This window comes from Ascidiella aspersa, chromosome 7 (assembly GCF_963924565.1).
Source record: "Ascidiella aspersa chromosome 7, kaAscAspe10.2, whole genome shotgun sequence".
Classification (NCBI taxonomy): Eukaryota; Metazoa; Chordata; class Ascidiacea; order Phlebobranchia; family Ascidiidae; genus Ascidiella; species Ascidiella aspersa.
Window position 1 is genome coordinate 29,645,452 of NC_139453.1, and position 21,917 is coordinate 29,667,368.

Consider the following 21,917-nt stretch of genomic DNA (forward strand, 5'->3'; position numbering starts at 1 on the left):
TTTAAAACAAAACTTTTGATCATCGCAGGGTTGCCACAGAGTTTTTGAACCTTCAAATGACTTTAAATTGATTTGCATATTGAAAATTGTCGTAGTATAATAAACTTTTAACCATTTGTTATTGCGTTTGCCAATGGAATTTGTTTTCGAATTCTATTCAAAACGTGGATTATTTAGATCTTTAAAAAGTCTTTGAATTTTTACATAAAAATATGTAGGCCTAGTATCCCTGGATTGTCATTCCTTTCATGTAAAAATATCCTTGACGTAAAAAGTTTGTGACACCTGAAGAAATGACTTTACTAAAGGAGGTTGCAGTAAAGCGTAGTAAGAATATCCAGGCCCAGACAGAAGTAAGTATAGCACTTTGAACATTTCGAATAGCTCTTTATTCATTTTCAACATAGTCTTTTACTCCGATCAAAGTTTTTCGAAACGTTCAAAATTATACCTACTTCTGTATGGGATTTGACAATAAAGTATTTGTCCGATTTAGTTACATCGTTGATTTCTAAAAGATGGAAAACTTTACAGTGGCACAAATTGCGTGTAATATTGCTTGACATATTTCGTGTCAACAGCGGCGAATAAAAACAATATGCACAATTGCAAACGTAAACTGTATAGCGTTCATAGAAAGTAACAGGTTGGTATACCATACAGTATTTTGGAAAAGTTGATGAAATGGCGGTGACAAAATACGCAAGATTGTTTCGTTGGTGCAAGGAGACTGGCTATATATGGAAAGTTTTTAAATTGAAAACGATAAAGATTAAACACAGCTGTATATTGCTGATTGTACGCGGTTTTCCAAAGTTGAAATATTTTAGCTCACCAAAATTTCTAAAACATTCTTTAAAGTATCGTGGACTCGGCCTCAAGCAACAAAGATTTAACTTAAAATACAACCTTAGACGGAATAAAACTAAATTCCGAATAAGAATTTAGTTTATAGTCGAAAAACCGTTATTTTAGATTGTTAATTTACTATTTTACGTTACAAACGACTCTATAAACAGTGCCAAGGTTATTTTATACATGGGGGCCGAAATTTGGCATTTTTACAGCAATGATTGTACAGATACCAGTCAAGTGGCCAAATAAACTTGCGATGAAACGAAACAAAGCGTGTTTTTATTAGAAAAGCTTTAACCCCAAATCCTTTAATTGATTGCTTTTATTTCCCAAATCAACACCATTGCCTTCCTCTAATAAAACTTGACGGCGATAAAAGCGTCAATCCAAACTCTAACATTTTTAAACTTCTGGTCAAATGTCAGCTTATGCTTGTAACAGTGCAACCTATAAGCGTCCATCAAGATCATAGTGAGACGTAATGGCGCTGGTTACCACAACTTGTCGCAAAAAAACGTCCAAGTTGCTTCAGGTTTTTGTAAAATCGATATCCCGGTCACCATCTTGACTGCTAGACAGACTTGATGACGCCATCTCCCACTATCTTTTCAAGACCTCGTTTCGGTGCTTGGTCGTTGGCGTGACGTCATGACCGACTGGACTTTTTCCGGTCCGGCGCTGGCACGGCAATCTGTGTATGACGTAATATAACATGACGTAATATAACAAACGTAAGTGAATAGGGATTCCAACGATACTTTGCGTATAATCCTGGAACAACACATAGTTTCATAACGTCTATTCCGACAAATAAACTACTGGTTTTAAATACTGGTGCCTTGGTGGGAGTCGAACTCACGTCCGCGTACAAACGCGACCAATGCTTTAGCGACAGAACTATCAATTTACAGCGGTGAGATTCAAACAAGCAGCAAGTATATGCGGTGGACCTTGGAGGTGTTTAGAAGCAGAGAGTCGAACCGTAACCGAAACGAAACTTTATGAACCGGTTTCGGGCAAACTTTTTCCGAACCGTAATCGAACCTGAACCCTTTTTTTCTACGATTTTAAGGAGCCAAATCGGAACTGAACCGAATAATTTGAAAGAACATTAACCTTAACCAAATCTGAACCTGCCATAAAGCACTCCAGCATGACGTCACAACTGCGACTCTGTAAACCTTGGAGGTGCTTAGAAGACCGCATATCGATTGCAAGTGTGGTAGAACACTGCTGTAATGCTGGGCGTTATATATATTGATATTGAAGAATTAGGTATGTGTCCTTTACAACTGAAACGCTTATTACTTAAACTTATATTTATTAACTAACGTGGCTGAACTGCAACCCTAATTGAAATATAATAATTTAGGACACGTGTAAAAATATTAAAATATTTCTTGGAGAAAAGATGTACTGAGTAAACTTAACAACAGATGTTCTAGGTTTTGGTCTGAAATCGTCCGTAAAACACTTCCCTTATATAAAGCTTGTTGTAATGCAAAGTGAGCGAAAGAGCACACACAGACGGCAAAAAATTGTCAGAGCGCTTGCGTTTGAAAAGTCGCCGTTCGAATTGAACTCATGGACATGAATAATTCAGGCTTCCCGCTCCCATTTGAAATCAATGGCGATATTTTGCGACCAGGAGAAGCGTGAAATAATGGAGTAAAGGCCGAGGGTTTGAGACATGAAAAACGATATTGCGCTATCTTATCGTCTGCTGCTCTTACAAGGCAAACCACCCAAAACCGCTAACAGTGAATTTTGAGGGAGTGTTCTCTTGTCATTGGCGTGGTTGGACATGCACAAACGGCGTGTATATCCTGCATTAGATACGGTAACGCAAGATTTAAAAAGAATACTTTCTTCTGTGGGCGTTTTGACAGTGTTACAAAAGGTTAATTATCTGCACTAAGTAGGGATGCTCAAAGTAGAATATCGAATCCTTGGATTCGAATCCAGATGGGATTCGAATCCAATTCTGCCATTTATTTCGGGTAATTGGAACCGATATAATTTAATGTTTTACCGCCGATTGTTGCGCCTAATTGCACAAACGCGTGTGGTAAGTTGGCCTGTCGCCGCGGCGACCAATTTATAGTGCTTGCTTTAAATGTAACCTCGTAGTGCAGTGTCAGCGTTTTTTCGGGCGACCAATTACCGCGTCTCGCGATAACGTTCGTCTAATAGTTAAGTGTCAATCAAGCGTTATTGGGCGAGCGGCTAACGTGTAATGTCAGGTGTGGAGTTCGCAATTTCCCTAAATGCGTTAAGTTGCAAAAGTAACATAGCGTTCCAAAACGTGCTGGCCGTCCACAAAATGCGCTATGGGGTTACTTCAGGTCAACTTTAGGCCAATATTCAGGGAAGTTATGCAGTTATGCACAACGTAATTGTCAAGAATTCGTTATGTCAATAATAACTTTGTATTCTTTGCAGTACATCATTTGACTGCATAACAGATCATGTTAGTCAAAAAAGAAGCAATAAGACTTAACAATGCTTTCAAAATCAGGACCGAATTGCTTAAGACTTCTGTGTGGAGTGTTGCATTTTCTCACTATTGGCAAAAATATAAGTTTTGGACACAACCTGGACAGTTGACATATTACAGTTTACAGAACTGCTTCAGATGACAGTTGTTAAGAATGTTAAACATATGAGAGAGTTTTTTAATTATAATGTACACATGTTAGAAAATTGTTTGGGCGATTTATTGCTGTGATTGTGGGCCCTGTAGGGTAGATTAAGATTAATCCCTTCCCCAAACAAAATCGAGGTTAAATAATTTAATAAAAATATACTAGGATTCGCTATTCTGGATTCGTTATTCTAGATTCGAAACCTATTGTTCTAGAATACCTTGGGATTCTACTTTGAACATCCCTAGCACTAAGCAATAAATAAAAAGTTTGAAAACCTGAGTAAAACCAGGATCAGACATTTTTAAAGGAACATATTCTTCGCTTATACTTGCATCGTCAGTTACTTATTTAAATAGAATCTATTTGAGTTTTATTGTTAATTTATACGCGTCGGCAGAACAGTGATCGACAAACAGAAACCTGCTGCCAATGGTTTTGGATTCCATAAAGATACGCCCTTCTATATATTGCATTATATACGGCAACGCTAGATTTTAAAAGTATATTTTCTTTTTTGGACGTTATGACAGTGTTACGAACAAATCATTTTTAAATGACTCGAGTCCCATTTAAGCCATTTTCTAAACGAACTAAAGTGCAAGTCAAAGATTTAAAAAATATATCAAGTCCAAGTCAAGTCATTGATACAAATATAAATTATTAAATTAAGTAAACTGTCCGAATATGAGCAATAACTGAACTAAAAAATAACAAAACAAAAAACAAACATAGAGCCGGCTAATTGTTTAACGGGCAAATATTAAGATAAATACCCCAATTTTGTAAAATAGTGTTTACTATATCAGCTAAAAAATGACGTGAAACGCAATAGAAGGGAAATTGTTTTACGCGCAAGCATTGAGACAAATAACCCAGTTTTATTAAAAAAGTATGGAAAAAAATAATTTCAACCAAAAAAAGTTTTTTGACATAATGACTTCAAGCCCAAAAGTTAAGTACAAGTCAACTGATTTGTCCGAAAGACTTAAGTAAAGTCATTTTACCAAAGGACTTAAGCCTAATTATTTTAAACCGTGAATAAAGTGCAGCTAAGTCAAGGCCTAAGTCTTTGCAACTCCGGTCAAAAGGAATATGTTACGAACCCCGACGATTGTTTTCACTTCGGTGACGTGGAACTGCAGCATACATAGGATTGCGCTCTTGATCGCTTTGGTTGCGCCTTGGTTTCTCAAGCAAGTTCCGTGAAGGTAGACGTAAGCCTTGCCCGACTTCTCGTTGAATTCCTGTAAATGGAAAACACGAGTGTGGGAAGCTGTGGCACGATTTCGAAGCAAATTGATAGAAACAAAATTTTGATAATGAATTTTAACGGCAAAAGGTCGAGTAGATCGACAGCATCTTGATTAAGACGTTTCGATATGAGCTTGTATCATCTTCAGTTAATGTGACTAAGAAGCATTTCAAGCATCACTTATAAAAGGTGAAACGCAATTCTTATTATCCTGAGTTTCTACATATGAAGCATTAATTAGCACCCCATCAACACAGCTATATCTGTTTAACATCAAAAGGTGCTAATTTTTAAGGAAGTTGCGAAAAGAGGAAAAAGCCCAAGCGCAAAGTTTGATAATATAAAGGTTTGTCGGAGGAAATAAAAACGTATTTTTGCAGAAACCATCCACCTTTTCAACAGGGTGGTAAACAATGCAGATGCATAAACTGGTTGTCATACTGTAGCAACTGGTTGTCATACTGTAGCAAAAAGTAAAAGTAAAAGTAAAAAAATAATAGTAGAACCAAAAGCAACATACGTAACGTGACTAAATGTGAGTTAAAAAATATTGGTTTAAAGGTAAATCTATTTTCGTTTTATAAGATAAAATAACCAGGGATCAGTAATCAATAAACGTCAGATGTGTTTAAACTGTTCGCGCATGGTTTAAAACTTTTCCCGTTAATGAATTAATTCTAGGGTTTCGTAGCTGGATTCCAGGTCTCATAAAGATAATAAATATGCGTTTGCTGCAAGGCAAAGTATGTTAACGAGGTGCTCTTCTTGACATAAAAGCACAACAAGCATACTAACGGTAATCCATCAAAAGCGTTGCCTCCTAAAATATTTTTTTGAAACAGATTTTCTACGTTAAAGTAAGGGAAATTAAAATATAAACGGCAGATGTGTTTAAAATGTTCAGTTATGGTTTGAAACAACGTCTCATTTTAATTAATCAACTGTTGAGGTTTCGTGGCATTCATGCAGCCTAATATGTTTGGCCCGCGAACAATATGTACATAACATGGTGGCCCTAAAAAGGTGCTACCAGTCTTGGTCTACCTTGTATATAAATTCGATGAACAACACTCGACTTGTAAGTTTACCTTAAACACGACATCTCCGCCTTCTTCCTGAACAGCTGGACGCAACCTTCGGTTGATCAGGTCTTCAAGAACCACGTCGTTTTCGCTTTTCAGGTGATCGCAAACGCATTCACCTGTGGTGGAATCGCGTGGGTTAAAAATTTATTAGCAAAGTAGTTAAAACGAATTGATTTAAAAAAATACTTGCTTGGAAAACGGGGGTTTTATGGCTAACCTGTCACAATACAAAAAAGTTTAAATAATTAAAAGGTTTAGGGGTTTTATTAAAAAAAGTAATTGGTGTATTTTTCACAATAAAGCATTTCACGCACATATGACAGATTTTATTAGTTTTTTTTGCCTTCTGTTCGACTAAAATTAAGATTAAAAATTAAATCGCATTTTTTACAGGATTATGATGTTTTACAAGCACTAGTCAATATTAAGATTTACTGCGCGGTTTTCAATTAAGCTTGTCACAAGGTACACGTGGCATTTATCGATAATCACCAGATAAATTAATTTCGATCTATCTATCAACGGGATTTGGCGAAGACAGAAACGTTCAGAGGGTCAGCGATCGATAGAAACAAATCGGACATTGCCACCTGATCGATTTTGCAAATGGAAATGCAATCTGCTGCGTTTGTAGAAGTTGTTTTGTGAAGCCTCTGGATTTCTTAAGTTGGATACCAACTGTTGGATCACCGAAGATGCATTTCTAGTATTTCTATTTTTTTTTAATTTGCGTGCCAATGAATATGCCCAAACCAATCTTCCGCAGCAATGAACAAATAAAACTTAGCGTAATAAGTGTAATAAGTTTTTATTCCTGTAAATTTCCAAGAAGTAGTAGGAATAAAGATCTAATTTAGTTTTAAAATGATTATTTTGACGTAAAACATACTGTATATATGTACAGCAAAAACTGGCCTTTTTCCAGCCTTTTCCAACACTTAATTAGCATCAAGATAATTCTGTGTAAGCTATGGTAAACTAATTCTGTGTAATCTGAGGACTTTGTAATGCGTCAAATATTTTCTATGTAGTGTAAAATAAATGCTTGTGGTTCACATTGGTTGCTTAAAGAGAAAACAAAGTGAGCCGCAAAAACCATCGATGATAATTTAAAGCAGCAAAAAACAAATTCAAATCGGTAAATTCCAATCACGTGACTTTGTATTACGTCAAATATTCACTTTGTAGAGTAAAACAAATGTTTTGAAAATGGATCACATTGGTTGCTTAAAGAGATAAAATGTGACCTGAAAAAATTGTTGATGATTAGGTTGTTCAAAATTATCAATTTACTGTTTTATTTTTTGTTTCAGTCAAAAGCACCTATTTGGTCGAAATAAAACAAAAAAAGAAACAGCGGCGGAGTAACACCGACACCGACCCAGAATAAGTAGCGATTCTAAAGTCCATAATAATAATAGAATATAATAAGAGCATTGATCTACAGATTCCGTGATTCTGCGATGGCTTTCAGTGTACTAATTATAGAATACTTAGTATTTTTTATTTACTACCACCGGATAATTATAGTTAAAATTGAACACCCAAACTATATAGATTGCTAGAAATGTGTAGAAATATCTGCAAAATATTTGCTTCGCATTTAAAAGTTTGATCACCTGTTCAATGAACAACAAGTTAAAATTTGATATTATTTCAGTAAAGCCCACCATAAAATACGATGGCTGTTAGAAATACTTTCTCCGGTGAGAATTTGTTTTTTCAGACAGAAGTTTAATACCTAAAGCAATTTTGGTTAATACCGCTATAAAATAAAATCGACCGAGCGTAGATCACGAAATTAGTTTTTGATTTGGGCACATTTTCCAGGACACAGTATTGATTCGTAATAACAAATAAGTTGAAGCTACAAAGTTTTGTTTAATATGTTCGTTTTATTGACTTAGAGCAGGGGTCCGCAAATACGGGGTCGCGACCCAAATTTGGGTCGCGGGACCATTAGGTTTGGGTCGCGAAAGCCTTAATGTATTTTAATAGCAGCCTATCTTTGGTAAGTTTTTAATTGTTTTCATTAGTACACTAAATTATACACAAGAGCCGTCTTACTTGAGCTTGACTAGCATTGTCACGCGAAATGTACACACTAAGACCCGTAAAATGTCGTCAGCCTTTTGTTTGATCCAGGTGAGGGAAAAGAGCACTGACAATCTAACACTATATTTGGCCATTACCGAAACACCAAACTAATCTGCTTAGCCGGGATCTGGGTTTACTTCCTAGTATGTTTTTCCAAAAAACATTATTCTACTTTTTAGCCCATTTTTTTTAACCAAAGCGTCGTGAGCATGTTGCATTCTATTATTATTTTGTGTGATAATATTAGCTTTTTGGCAAACATAAACTGCTTAACCAGGTTGTGTAGTTTTTCACAAACTTACACGATATAAACAAGATATTATAAGACGCTTTACGCGAATCTTTATGTGGTTAATGCGTTTTCTATACAGCTGTGGGGCACTAACGTGATGCGAAAATATATCTTTGTGTGGTCAAGCGCGTCGACCATCCTTTTAGATGAAAAGTTTTGCTAATAAAACCAGATGCAGACAATCTGGTTGCGCTTGACGCATTGAGTTAGGCTGGAAATAGCAGGGTTATTTAACGTTGTTGTGCTAAGATGTTTGTGTCTTAGTTCAATTTTGTAACATTATGTCTTAAAATATATTAACCCGCAAAATCCTTGAATCCGCGCCTTATAACGCTGAGTTTCCTAAAAGCATTGCGAGACGTCGGGCATTTTTACTCGCGCCAAAAATCATTAACCCCCTTGCCAGTAATTATTGCAGTAAGCTAAGTAGCGGACGGGGTTTGAAAGGGTTATGGCGGGGAGTTAATAGGGCTGCAACTCAAGGAACACATATTGACGAATGATACATCACACGTAGTAAAACTCCAGACTTATATTCAGTTGTGTTACAGAACAATTTTTAAATAAACATAACGCAGACTTGTTCTAATTAATAAAACACAATGTGACTGTGTTGCTATTTATTACAAACATCTCGAGAAGTATTTGGGTCGCGAGACCATGGTACTGGTAATTTTGGGTCGCGTCAAAAAGTATTTGCGGACCCCTGACTTAAACCACTAAAAGTCACAAGGCCAAAACAACACATTGATTACTTCGTGTTGAATGTCAGATGCAATTACAACAGTGCTAAAGCTGTCAACGATGTTGGGACTAAGTGCACTTAAGAAAAAGCCGGTGACATTACAGGACAGCTAACAAGACTTTGTGATAGTCTTCCCTTTTCACCAAATATTTTTTGTTTGTTTGTACATTTTAAGCTGATATGCACATACAAGTTTTTAAGTTGCTTGGTCTGCTAGTAAAATAAATAATATTTTTCAGTTAGTTTTGGTGTTATTTTTAAACATATTGCAACTCATTTTGGTGCCATTTTTGCACTTTTATGTATCCAGTTTTGATGTCGTTTTAGCATACATTTGATACAACTTAGCGTATTTTTCGTACATGTCAAAATTATACGACTGGAATGCGCCGGGATTTTTTACATGTTTAGAAATAGCCAGTGTTGTAAACAAGTCATTTTGAAATGTCCAAGTTAAGTCATTTGTCCCAAATCCGGCCCTGATCTAGAATTCTACCACATCGTTGAAACAGTTTTATTAGGCAATGCACAATGTTTGAGTTAGGGTGTCGGTAAGTGTTTCGGTGAGGGTGGGTCAAGTATTATCGTTTGATAGTGTTTAACAAACCCAGACCCAAACGCTAACCCGGACCCTAACCCAAAATATGTTTGTTGTGGTAGAATTATGGACCCGCGCCCAACATAATTAAGCCAAGTCAAGTCATTTTGGTCAATAGACTTAAGTCAAGTCAACTTAGTCATTACAACACTGGAAATAGTAGACTAAAGCAAAACAGTCTAAGTTATATGGCTTCGTGTCCGGGTCTATTAAGCCCACAAAAACATATAAATTTAATAAAAATAAACGAACCCATTTTGTTGTGGTAATGCTTTCGTTGCGGGCTGCTGCTGGTCACCACTTGTAGGTCAGTCGAAAAGAACTCGATAAGGGCGTCCAGTATGTGGGGCTTTAACGTCGACCAGGAGACAGTGGAGAGGCATATCTGAGAATATAAAGCGTAAATACAGAGAGAACCAATACATTGATCGATACCTGGAATTCGGTAACTGATGACGTAATTGATGTATTGACGTCATGAGTCGTTATGAACAGGTCTGAGCCGCACAAAATCGTTAAGGCCCTGCACCAAATTTTACTTCTTCAATCCGATATTTGTTAAATTATTCATTTTTCTTTGATTGAAATAACGAAAAGCGAATAGGATTGTTACTTGAAATATGATGAAATGCCCAAGCTTTCTTTTTTGGGTTATTAAACAAATTTATCCAATAAAGCTTTTTAAACTATAACTTAACTACTAACTACAAATTGTTTAAAAATTCTTGGTGAATAGTCGCATTTATCTTATTAAAACACTGAAAACATGTGGCACTGTTGACAAATTGTATTTTTAAGTTGAATCGTCAACAAGGGATGAATAACTCAATTTTATGACAAAGTGTTAAAAAACACATTTCCTTTTAATCCAAGTTATTTGTCTAAAGTCCAAGTCAAGTCATTTATCCAGAAGACTTAAGTCAAGACGACTCATTTAAAAAAAGTGATTTTAAGTCATTGACCTGAGTCAAGTAATTTCACCCAAACGACTTAAGTCAAGTCAAGTCATTTAAAATAGTGACTTAAGTCAAGTCAAATGATTTAAAATAGTGATTCCAAGTCATGACTCAAGTATTACAACACTGGCTGCGAGTATAGCGTTTCGTCTTGTTGTTAAATCTAAAAAAACGTGAAATTAAGCCTGGAACAAAACCCTATCGATCGCAAGCAAAACGAGCAGGCCTCGTCCCATCGATTCGCATTTCCTCGAAACTGATCGGTGAAAAGCCGCGGCCAATTTCCTGCATGACGAAAATGAGATGGGGCGTTTGGGAATTAACGCCCAGCGGCTCAGCTTGATTAAAATGGGGAAAAACGAAATCGCTGGGCTTGCTTACGTTGCGTTGCATGTGAAATTGAATCCTCGGAACCGTTAGTGGGATTTAATGCATTACCGACCAATTTGGCAATTGGAAATCGAACTGACGTGAGTCTTTTAGTGGAAGGCGTTAAAGTTTAATGTGTCCCCAATAATACTGGAGCTTTATTTATTGACGAGTCACTGATAACAATTTAGTATTATTTTTTCAATCTTTTTAATACCCGCACCCTATTCCCTGTTCAATATTATTCGATAATTAGAACTTTTTTCTACCCTTTTTCTGTTTTCGTACTTCAGAAAAAAATATGTGTATTTCTAAAAGGAAATTTGCCAAAATAGGTAAAAGCGTCATGATGTTTTTTTAAACCAGGGGTCGGGAACCTTTTCAGCTAAAAGGTTAATTTAAGAAGCCATAAAAGCCAAGTATTTTTTTGGTTGTATTGTCATGAGAGCCATATTATATTTTTCAACATCTACATTGGCTTGGCAAAAAAAGTTGGGCCGTTTAAAAATACAACATATATTAAGCGCGAAAAAATACTTTTGGCTATAAAAAGTTTGCAAAACTTTGATTACGGAATTTAATGGTACGAAAGAATTCCATTAAATCAGATAACAGTCGCGAAAAGATAAATTTTCTCGCCGACGGCGGAAAATTTTGCTAAATTGTTTAAAAAAACAGTTTGAAAGGGATAGATTTATTTGAGAGTAAGAATACATTATCCAAAAAAAAGCATATGGCGTCCTCAAAAGAGCCATAAATGGCTCGCAGCCATGGGTTCCCGGCCATTGGTTTAAACGATTTGTCAACTTCATTCAATGGGAGCAATTTATATAAATTAGTTTTCTTTCGGCCCTTGTTACGTCAGAACGAGTGTCAGTTTGTCGATCCACCAACGTCTTAGCCTAAAACCACACGGAGTAACCTTTACTGTGTGAATCACCCAAGGGTGAGTCACCCAAGTGTGAGTCATTAAAGGATCTGGAAAACACCTCTTTCTGGCGAAAGTTTATTGCCCCAACAATTACGAGCATTTTGCGCCTAACAAGGATGATGCCCGATACTTTACATTTTATTCCGATACCGATTTATTGGAGTAAAAGTATCGCGATCCCATTCGATACCAAATGACGTCATATTGTAGGTGACATCGAGGCAATTTGCGACAATTATGGATTTTTCGAACGTTTAACAAGAATGTCTGATACTTGACATTTCGTCTGATACCCTTGAAAGAGAAAACTGTAATGACTTCGTGGTGCTTTCCAAAATTCAAAATCGTGTCATGCAGTGTTTCACAATTTTGTAAACAGGTCAATTGCAAAAAGAATGAACTCCTAGTAAAGCCAATCGCAAATTAACATAAGTGCAAGTAACGTCATTGGCAAATCCACATAAGCCTAATTTTGCAAATCCACATAAGCCCAAGTCAAGTTAGTTTGAACAAATAGCAAGCCAAGTCCCAGTTTAAGTAAAATCTAAGTGACGGAATCGGCATCAAAATAAAATAAATGTTGAACTAAATAAATAGGTGAACGCGTTCTACTCTGACTACATTTCGCACAAGAAATACTAAAAAGCATAACCCACTTTTGTTTCTAAAATGTATTAAATGAAAGCAACTCAGATAAAGGAAAGTCGTTTAACCCAAAAACACTGAAGTCAAGTCAAGACTTTTGGAAACACTGACTTAAGTGCACTGAAATCAAGTTATTAATCAAGTCATTGACTAAAGCCATTACAACACTTATGCGAAGACAGTAGCGCCAAGCCCCGCTACACTAACCAAAGGGAAGTATATAGCTCGACATTTGATCGTGTAATATCTCCGGAAGTAAACAAGATGTCGATCAGAATTTTTTACACATTACTCAAAGCAATCTAACTTATCTAACAACGACAAGAAAGCGCCTATTTTCGCGAGCAGGCCGCGAAACGGTCGCCAGTGTCAAGCCGCCTACGCTACACGCTACATTCTAATTAATAATTCATCGAGCGCGCGACAACCTTCGGCCGGATTCCGGTGCGCATGGGCCCGCCGACAAAACTAGCCGAGTTGATGTGTGAGGTTTCGTTTCTGCGGGGTTTACGCGATAAAATCTCCGCCCGGAAGAGATTTACCCCAGCGGATGTCGTTTGCGTTAAAGCCGATATTCTTAAACTTTTTTTTTCGCGGACCCCTAAACATTTTTCTTGCTTGGCGTGGAACACAGTAGGCAAGAAATTTTAAAAAGGACGTCATCAATTGACGTCACAATACAAATAGACTTCATAATCCTGTTGATGGAGTCCAAAAAACGTGAAAGTGAAATAGAGTCTTAATACAGTCAGTGCAAAAATGTTATTTTTTAAATAAACTCTTTTCTTTAAAAAAATGATTACGAATATATATACATTATTATTTCAATTAGGGTTTCATGGACCCCTAAATCTAGTTCACGGATCCCCAGGGGTCCATGGACCCCAGTTTAAGAACCCCTGCCCTATACGGTTGAAAAGAAGTTTCATGTCGGGATCACACACAGTCACATAAATGGTTTGGCATGCTATCGGGTTTTCAATGAAATTTGGTCGGAATTAGTGAAGAAATAGGTGTCGGGGAAGAATTTCAAACTTTTCATGGTTAAAACGTAATCATGGATAGATGAGTTGTTTTTGATTTATGCCTGGTAGCAACAGTTTATATATTGAATTGAAAGGTCTATATCGGTCATGTTCAAATGGTTGCGGATCTTTTCAACGTTTTGCGCGGATCTTCTAATGTAGTCTTGAAAAAATAAAATACTTACTTTTTGACTGTTTTAACTATACGTAAGTGCGAAAAATTTTTGCGCTTTGCGCGAATGATTTTTCTACGTCCAGCTTGTTTACGTTTTGATGCTGTCTTTTGAACTAGATCAGCGCGGAAAACGTATTAAAATATATTGGTCATATATTTTTTAACATTTTTTATTTTCGGCAATGTAATAAAAACTTCAAGAAATTCAAAAGAAATGCTGGTATACCTAAAATAATCGCGCTCGCTTCGCTCGCAACGTGCCCTTGACTTACAAAAGTTAACAAAAACTAAACAAGATTAACTATTAAAGTTATCGCGTTAGTGCTTTTATTACACTTTTATATTAGTAGTATGGATGACGTGTGGACTCAAATTTTAACCAAACAAACGGCTTTTTTCGCGCTTTGCGCCAACACTTCACTGCCTCCTTAAATGTAATTAAACACGCTTTAAAGTGAAAAAAAGATCCGAGGTCCGCCTGATTAAAAGTTGTTTTAACAATTTAGTAACACAATTCTCAGTTAACATTTTGTTCGGCCCACAAAGACCTTTCTGAGTTTGGTGTTGGCCCGCGACTAGAAAAAGGTTGCCGACCCCTGGTCTAAACCAACTCATCATTTTTCTCACTGAAACATTCTTGGTGCTGCACACAATTCACTTTTGACTTTTAAAAGTTATCAATATGTTGTAGGGTACATTTACATAAATAAAGCACCATAAAAATTAAAGCTTGACCAATATGTTTATTATTCGTATTTGGTGGATCATCATGTTGTCAGGTTTGACTGTGGTGGATCATGGCAGAAATCATTTGAACACCCCTGGTCTATATGGACACGGCGTTTTTTCGATAATATGAAAGTACGTTACCAATAAACACTCGATTAATGACATATTAATGATCGCGATTTGAATAAGTTTCCGAAACGTTGGTTGACAATTACAATTACCAGGAATCTGTTTTTAATTAATATTACTATACCTGGTAGCAAAGTTTATATGTTAATTTAAAACGTCTGTATGGATCCTGCGTTCTTTGAATGATATTAAGTACGTTGCCAATAATTGCACTACGAGCGTTCAGTGTCATTCAGCCTGAAGAAATTTTTAAACGTAAAATGCCTAATGGAAACACTTAATTTTAACCAAAGTCATTTATCCAAATAACTTGTCAAGTCAAGTCATTTTGTTAGAAAGACTCAAGTCAAGTCATTGGAAAACAGTGACTTAAGTGCACTTAAGTCAAGTCAATGACTTAAGACATTACAACAATGATTATTGGTGAAAAAACAAACAACCAACCTTGACTTTGACGCAGTCCGGTGTCAAGGTCACTCGGGAAATCCCCCTAAGCTTCATCAGCTGCCTGAAAAAAAAAGAAAATTTCCCAGAGGGTTTAATGATAAAGTTTCTCCTGGCGAAATACATTAATTGCGACTTTTTCTTGTAGTTTTCGACATCATTGTTGTACAAGAAATTACTTCCATTGGTGTAGGTTTGGATATAAATTTTTGTTATAAAAATTGCCAAATATTTATAAGTTTACGTCCAATCTAAGAAGGAATGATTTAAATGTTTTAGGACATACAATTACGTAGAAATAAAAGGTTTCACAAAAATCGTTTTTACACTAATATGCAGCTCTGTACACGAATAAGTCACAAATGACATTGAATGGCCCACATAGTGTTGACATGAGCTGTTTGCTTTAAAAAAATCCATGTTTAAAGCTTTAATGTTATTGCTCGATAGTTAGATTTGATAAATTATCTCGCAGGAAATTGAATTATCGCCAGGCCAAGGCATTGGTCGATAATCATGTACTTAACTTATCAACCCTACAGCAAGTTCCTCCCTAATAAATTGGAAAAAGTACCTTTTATCCATTGAGCACTACCGATTTTCTGAGTGAAAAATTGTCTATGATGAAACTTAAAAGTAAACTAAAGTTGTTCTTTTTAAATATTTCTTGCATTTCCAGCTAAAAATAATTACGTCACTTCAAGCTTTTAGGTGACGTCATTTTTTAAAAACTTGTGACGTCACTAACCTTACGAGGGGCGAATGCAGGCAAAGCGTGTTGGAGGAGAACTTGATCTTTTTCTGTCCTGTGGGCGGCAAGACTTGCACGTTCGGGTAAAACAGCATCGTGTTTTCCTTGTTCGTGCTTACTGCGTCAATGTGGACGTCCGAACCTGGAATAAGTTGTTTTTGTTTTTTCAAAAATCTATATTTCAGTGTTGCAAAGAAGTCATTTGGAATTCAATGCTTTTCGCAAAATGGCTAAAAATTCATTAATACTTCGCAACAGATAATATACAAGTTATTGGACAATCTTGCTTCATGATTTCATGATATTAGGATTAAAACACATACAACAAATCATATTATTGCGAAATTCGTTTTTCTTGTCTGGCTTAAAAAATGCCTTGGGTATAAATAAACGTTCTGTTAAAATCTGTAATTGTTTTTGTAAAATTTGGTAATTTCATTTTACTCTAGTCTAAGAGCAAGTGATCTCTTATTAATAAAATGATAAATAAGCCCATTAAAAAATATTAATAAAGTAATAAAAAGCCACGTAAAAAGTCGTTTTCTTGTTACAACTTTTCGTTACTCCGTCATTTACACAGGCTTAGAGGCGAAATGTATAATGATGTACTATAATGTATACCGTTATTGTTGGCCAATAAGACTCCAGAAGGGTTTGACCACATAAACCACATTGTGTATATGAACGTTCATGTACATTTCAGTTGTTATCTTTCTAACTTACCATTTCGTATCACTACAAGACCAGGTCTTGCCACCACGATTCTGCTTCCCAAGCGATGGGGCTGGGTCAGGTGGGGCTGATGGGTCGATGACGTCATTGAGTAGGTGACCGGCCCCAGGGAATTGCATTGGAAGAAGGCGGAAAAGTAGTCGAGCTGTGGGTCTATACGCGCCGAGGTGGGACGCATTACGCCGAGGCTGTTACAAAGATCACGTTATTTAGAGGCCAATGAGACATGGAAAGATAAAAAATATGTTTTTTGTAGGTTGCGTCAGGCTCAAGCCGCACAAAATGTAACGGGCCGCGTGTTCGACTCCTCGTTTGTAAATAAACGTTGTGCTGTTATGCTATTTACGTTATAATTTTATTTTTGTTTAACATCAGTTGTTGTAGGCATTTTTCGACTTCTAGAACGGGCCGTTGAACAACTTTGCTTTATCAGCTACAGTTTTTTGCCAAACAAAAATTAAGCTCCCTTTCATAAAGTAGGCAAAATCTGCTGCTTTGTGCCGAAATCGGAACTTTAGCCGGGAAGCAATCAATAAATTATTGGGATTCTGATTTATGTTCGCCATAAAAGCACAATTCAAAAGTTTTTTTTTGTCACAGGGAAACTTTGACAGCGTTAACAGCTTTTCAATCAAGCGTCAGAAAAACTGTTAACTATAAAACGTATAAGTCAAAAACTCCTATCGAATTTACTGACTCGGTAGTTTCAGTTTGCATAAGCGTAAGTATTTGCTAACCCAAAACGGCACAAAAAATGGAAAAATCTCTCAGCAAGCGTGTACTTACTGCTCGTCATTTCTGTTGTCAAGTTTCGGATGGCTACAGAACAGGGCGCCAAAGTTGCACCACTGCACTGACATCACACTCTGGCCACTACAAGTAAGTTTTTTCCGCGACTACATTTAAAATATCAGAACCCAGAGAGGGTGGAAAATCTAAAGGGCAAATCTGCAACACGGAATGCTGTTAAAAGCCACAGAATTATTTTACATTACAATTAAATTTAAAAAAAAAAAAATTAAAAGAAGCAATTAGGCAGAACTGTCTTGGTTCACAAATCATAAATATATCTAAACTAGTGTCTTTTCTCAAACATGCGCACGACTACAGAAGTGTATTCAAGTTAACGACCGGCATGTCATTAAAATCAGCAAAACCTCCAACGTTTTAGGATCTCAGAAAGTTTAAATTCCAAAGCACAACTGTCTTGGTCCATAAATCATAATTCTATCTAAACTAGCGTCTTTGCTTAAAGGTTCGTACGACTAAAGAAGTGTATTCAACTTGCAACCGACATATCGTTAAAATCAACCAACAATCCAATGTTTTATCACCTCAGAAAGTTCAAATCCCAACGAACTGAAATTTGTTCCCAAGTATAGTAACATAGCCTATTACTCGTACTAGCACAACATTTTTAGCAATTAAGCTTCCTGTCAGAAGCAACTGCATTTGAAATGCTGGCGACAGGATAAATATTCACTTAAGGGTCTTACGCAAATTTTAAGATACTGAAGAAGCTACAAATAGCCAAATATCCAGTGACTGCGTGTCGCGTTCCAGCTAGTTAAGCGTCACCAAAGTAGCGCGACATTATTACGTTGCGTCTTGCCAACGTCCGTTGCAAGCCCAACCACGCACAAGGGCGACATGAGCTACGATAAGAGCGATCAATAATGCATGATGTCTGATTGAAAAAGGAAAGCCCTGGAAAATCCCATTATTGCCAAGTAATAAAACAATATTGTTGCCTCACTGACTGACTGTGTGACTGGCTGACTGAATGGCTTACTCTTTTAGTGTTTTAAGACTATAGGGTTCCGTTTTTTAATCAGCAGGCAACATGAGCTGCTACAACTTGATCCTTAAAGTGCGTATACGCTTTACTCATTTCAACAAACTAGTTGGGCTACAAAATTGCATCAAATCTACTTTGAACCTCAAGCTTTTGCTTTGTTCCACTATTCGGCACTTTACTGTTTTAATTTAACTTTTTTTAATTCATATATTGCTGTAGTTTAATTAACGGCCGTACCTCCGAAATGTACACTGCACTCATGCACCCGAGATTTGTGTAGTTTAACTCGTTTTGTGTTGCTCTTTGCCTTGGTAACTTGGGTACAACCAAAAACGAAGTTGCAAATCACCAAACCTTACTATCCGAGACACGCAATCGATAATATTGTCTAAGATTTAATCCTATACTCAATGGTCGAAAACATTCTGCAATCTAAAGAAATTTTCAGTGTATTTTTACAAGCGTCTGAGGTTGACCAACACCACAGTTGAACTTTGCTACTACAAATAACCAAACCTTACTAACCTAGAGACACAATAAATTGTTTAAAATGTGCTTCAATCTACAGAAGCAATTTTTTACCATCAAACAGCAGCTAATTCTCTAAAGAAGCTAATTTTTTACAAACGTCTGAGGTTGACCTACACCAAAGTTGAACTTTGCTACTACAAATAACCAAACCTTACCAACTTAGAGATGGTTGAAAATATGCTTTAACCTAAATAAGCTAATTTTTACCAGCAAAAAAAGCTAGTTCTCTAAAGAGAAGCTAATTTCTACCTAGGATTGGACTATATAGATAGATATGTTGATTGTTTGGGAAGTAGATTCCCAGGGAGCAGCGAAATACCCTTAGGTCGTTAAAGTCAGCCGCCCCCTACAGTTTACCTTTGCTATAACTTGCAAGATTGGTTCAAAGGTAGAAACAAAGCGGCTTAAATCTAATCATTTGTTTCTTCCAAGGCAAGTCAAGCCAAGCCAGGCTCGCTCTATTAACTGACCTGTCTTTAAATGGAGATAGCTGGCGGCATTGACCTTAAGCAACAGTTATTCTGCTGGCGGAAGAAAAAGGCGCGAAGAAAAACCTGAGCCAGCAACTTAATCGATTTTTGCTTGAACACCGGTCCCGGCGGGAGGAATAATATCGATTACAGTTCCTTGTTGTTTAGTACAGGACGCAACATTGGCGAAAAGTTTATAGAGTTTGAATGCCGGAGAAATTGCGTCGCTACTGCGTTTTAAAACCGCTGGATCTTGAAAATGAGCGTACCTGCCGGCAGCGCTTTCTAAGTTGTTTTAAGTCAGGGTCGGCAAACTTTTTTTGCACTGCATACTGGTTTAAAACTGAAGTTCTATCAACTTCGAAATATAACAAATGTCTAGTAAGGGAAATTTACGTATGACGTCATATATAGTTACGTCAACGGAAAATATTAAATAAGGACAACAGGCCGGCACCTAATACAGCACAGACCTACAGACCGGTAATTAACTCAAACTCTACTGTAACCGGATTTTTTTGTCATTTTACTTTGCGTCTTGTTGGTCGTGTGTTTCATTCCCTGATGAAGACTTTCTGAATAGTTAGCCGAAGAGTTTCTGCTGGGTTTCAATCTTCAAATTATTTAATTGAAAAATTGTTTAAAAATTGTTGTTTTGTGGTATCGCTATATCGATGAAACGGTTGTGAAATTGCGAGAATTCTGTACCAGTCTTGTATTTGCTACTATGGTGTAATGACGAATGAGGAAGCGGACGAACGAAGGTAAAATTCATTTACACAGGCTTAGAGGCGAAATGTATAATGATGTACTATAATGTATACCGTTATTGTTGGCCAATAAGACTCCAGAAGGGTTTGACCACATAAACCACATTGTGTATATGAACGTTCATGTACATTTCAGTTGTTATCTTTCTAACTTACCATTTCGTATCACTACAAGACCAGGTCTTGCCACCACGATTCTGCTTCCCAAGCGATGGGGCTGGGTCAGGTGGGGCTGATGGGTCGATGACGTCATTGAGTAGGTGACCGGCCCCAGGGAATTGCATTGGAAGAAGGCGGAAAAGTAGTCGAGCTGTGGGTCTATACGCGCCGAGGTGGGACGCATTACGCCGAGGCTGTTACAAAGATCACGTTATTTAGAGGCCAATGAGACATGGAAAGATAAAAAATATGTTTTTTGTAGGTTGCGTCAGGCTCAAGCCGCACAAAATGTAACGGGCCGCGTGTTCGACTCCTCGTTTGTAAATAAACGTTGTGCTGTTATGCTATTTACGTTATAATTTTATTTTTGTTTAACATCAGTTGTTGTAGGCATTTTTCGACTTCTAGAACGGGCCGTTGAACAACTTTGCTTTATCAGCTACAGTTTTTTGCCAAACAAAAATTAAGCTCCCTTTCATAAAGTAGGCAAAATCTGCTGCTTTGTGCCGAAATCGGAACTTTAGCCGGGAAGCAATCAATAAATTATTGGGATTCTGATTTATGTTCGCCATAAAAGCACAATTCAAAAGTTTTTTTTTGTCACAGGGAAACTTTGACAGCGTTAACAGCTTTTCAATCAAGCGTCAGGAAAACTGTTAACTATAAAACGTATAAGTCAAAAACTCCTATCGAATTTACTGACTCGGTAGTTTCAGTTTGCATAAGCGTAAGTATTTGCTAACCCAAAACGGCACAAAAAATGGAAAAATCTCTCAGCAAGCGTGTACTTACTGCTCGTCATTTCTGTTGTCAAGTTTCGGATGGCTACAGAACAGGGCGCCAAAGTTGCACCACTGCACTGACATCACACTCTGGCCACTACAAGTAAGTTTTTGGATCTTGGGTATCGCTATATCGATGAAACGGTTGTGAAATTGCGAGAATTCTGTACCAGTCTTGTATTTGCTACTATGGTGTAATGACGAATGAGGAAGCGGACGAACGAAGGTAAAATTCCATTGCACAGTAAAATAAAAAAACTTCACCAAAAAGACGTAAACGTGCATTCTAGTAATAAATATGCTGTTGCTACCAGGCATGGTATATACTAAAATAAGTTCTTCTGGTATTCATTTGTTTGTCCAACGTTTCGGCTAGCTATTCAGAAAGCCTTCATCAGGGAATGACACACACGGTTCTTGTTTAATGTCATTTTACTTTGCGTCTTGTTGGCCGTGTGTGTCATTCGCTGATCTTTATGAAAAACTCTGGACACGCAAATAAATACCAGAAGAAGGCCAACTTATTTTAGTATGTACATTCTAGGATACACTATGCACGGATCTGTAATGTAGCTTGATAATAAATCAACCTTTTTGACTTTGCAATTTATTATCAAGCTACATTCTAGGAATTTTGAAGCCAAAACTCAAGCTTCAAGAAACAAAACACACTTTGAAAATAGATCCGACACCCTGATCCACTTATGTAAGAAAAATGGTCAAAGTATTAGTCAGTCATTTTTGAGTTGAATGAAAGACACGCACATATGTGTTTGAAACAGCTGTCAGCTGCAATTTAGCCCCTCGGAAGCTGCTTTTTGACCAACGATTGCGGCTTACATATCATTATAGTACACCAAAAAGCCATCGCAGACTCACCGAATCTGTCGATCAATGATGTAAGCAAGGCAGGCCAGAAAAACAACTGGCCTACAGTGAGGTTCGAACT

At 36.9% G+C, this 21,917-nt stretch overlaps 1 protein-coding gene across 1 annotated transcript; it reads right to left on the minus strand.

The window, feature by feature from the left end:
- Window positions 1–4,564: 4,564 nt before the first annotated feature.
- Window positions 4,565–20,370, minus strand: LOC146138866 (NFU1 iron-sulfur cluster scaffold homolog, mitochondrial-like). Its single transcript, XM_083394714.1, has 7 exons — window positions 20,184–20,370; window positions 16,450–16,611; window positions 15,724–15,868; window positions 14,976–15,039; window positions 9,825–9,957; window positions 5,844–5,956; window positions 4,565–4,747 (listed from the first exon to the last, which is right to left on the minus strand). The coding sequence occupies exons 1-7, from the start codon at window positions 20,368–20,370 to the stop codon at window positions 4,565–4,567; spliced, it is 987 nt and encodes a 328-aa protein (XP_083250840.1).
- Window positions 20,371–21,917: the final 1,547 nt, after the last annotated feature.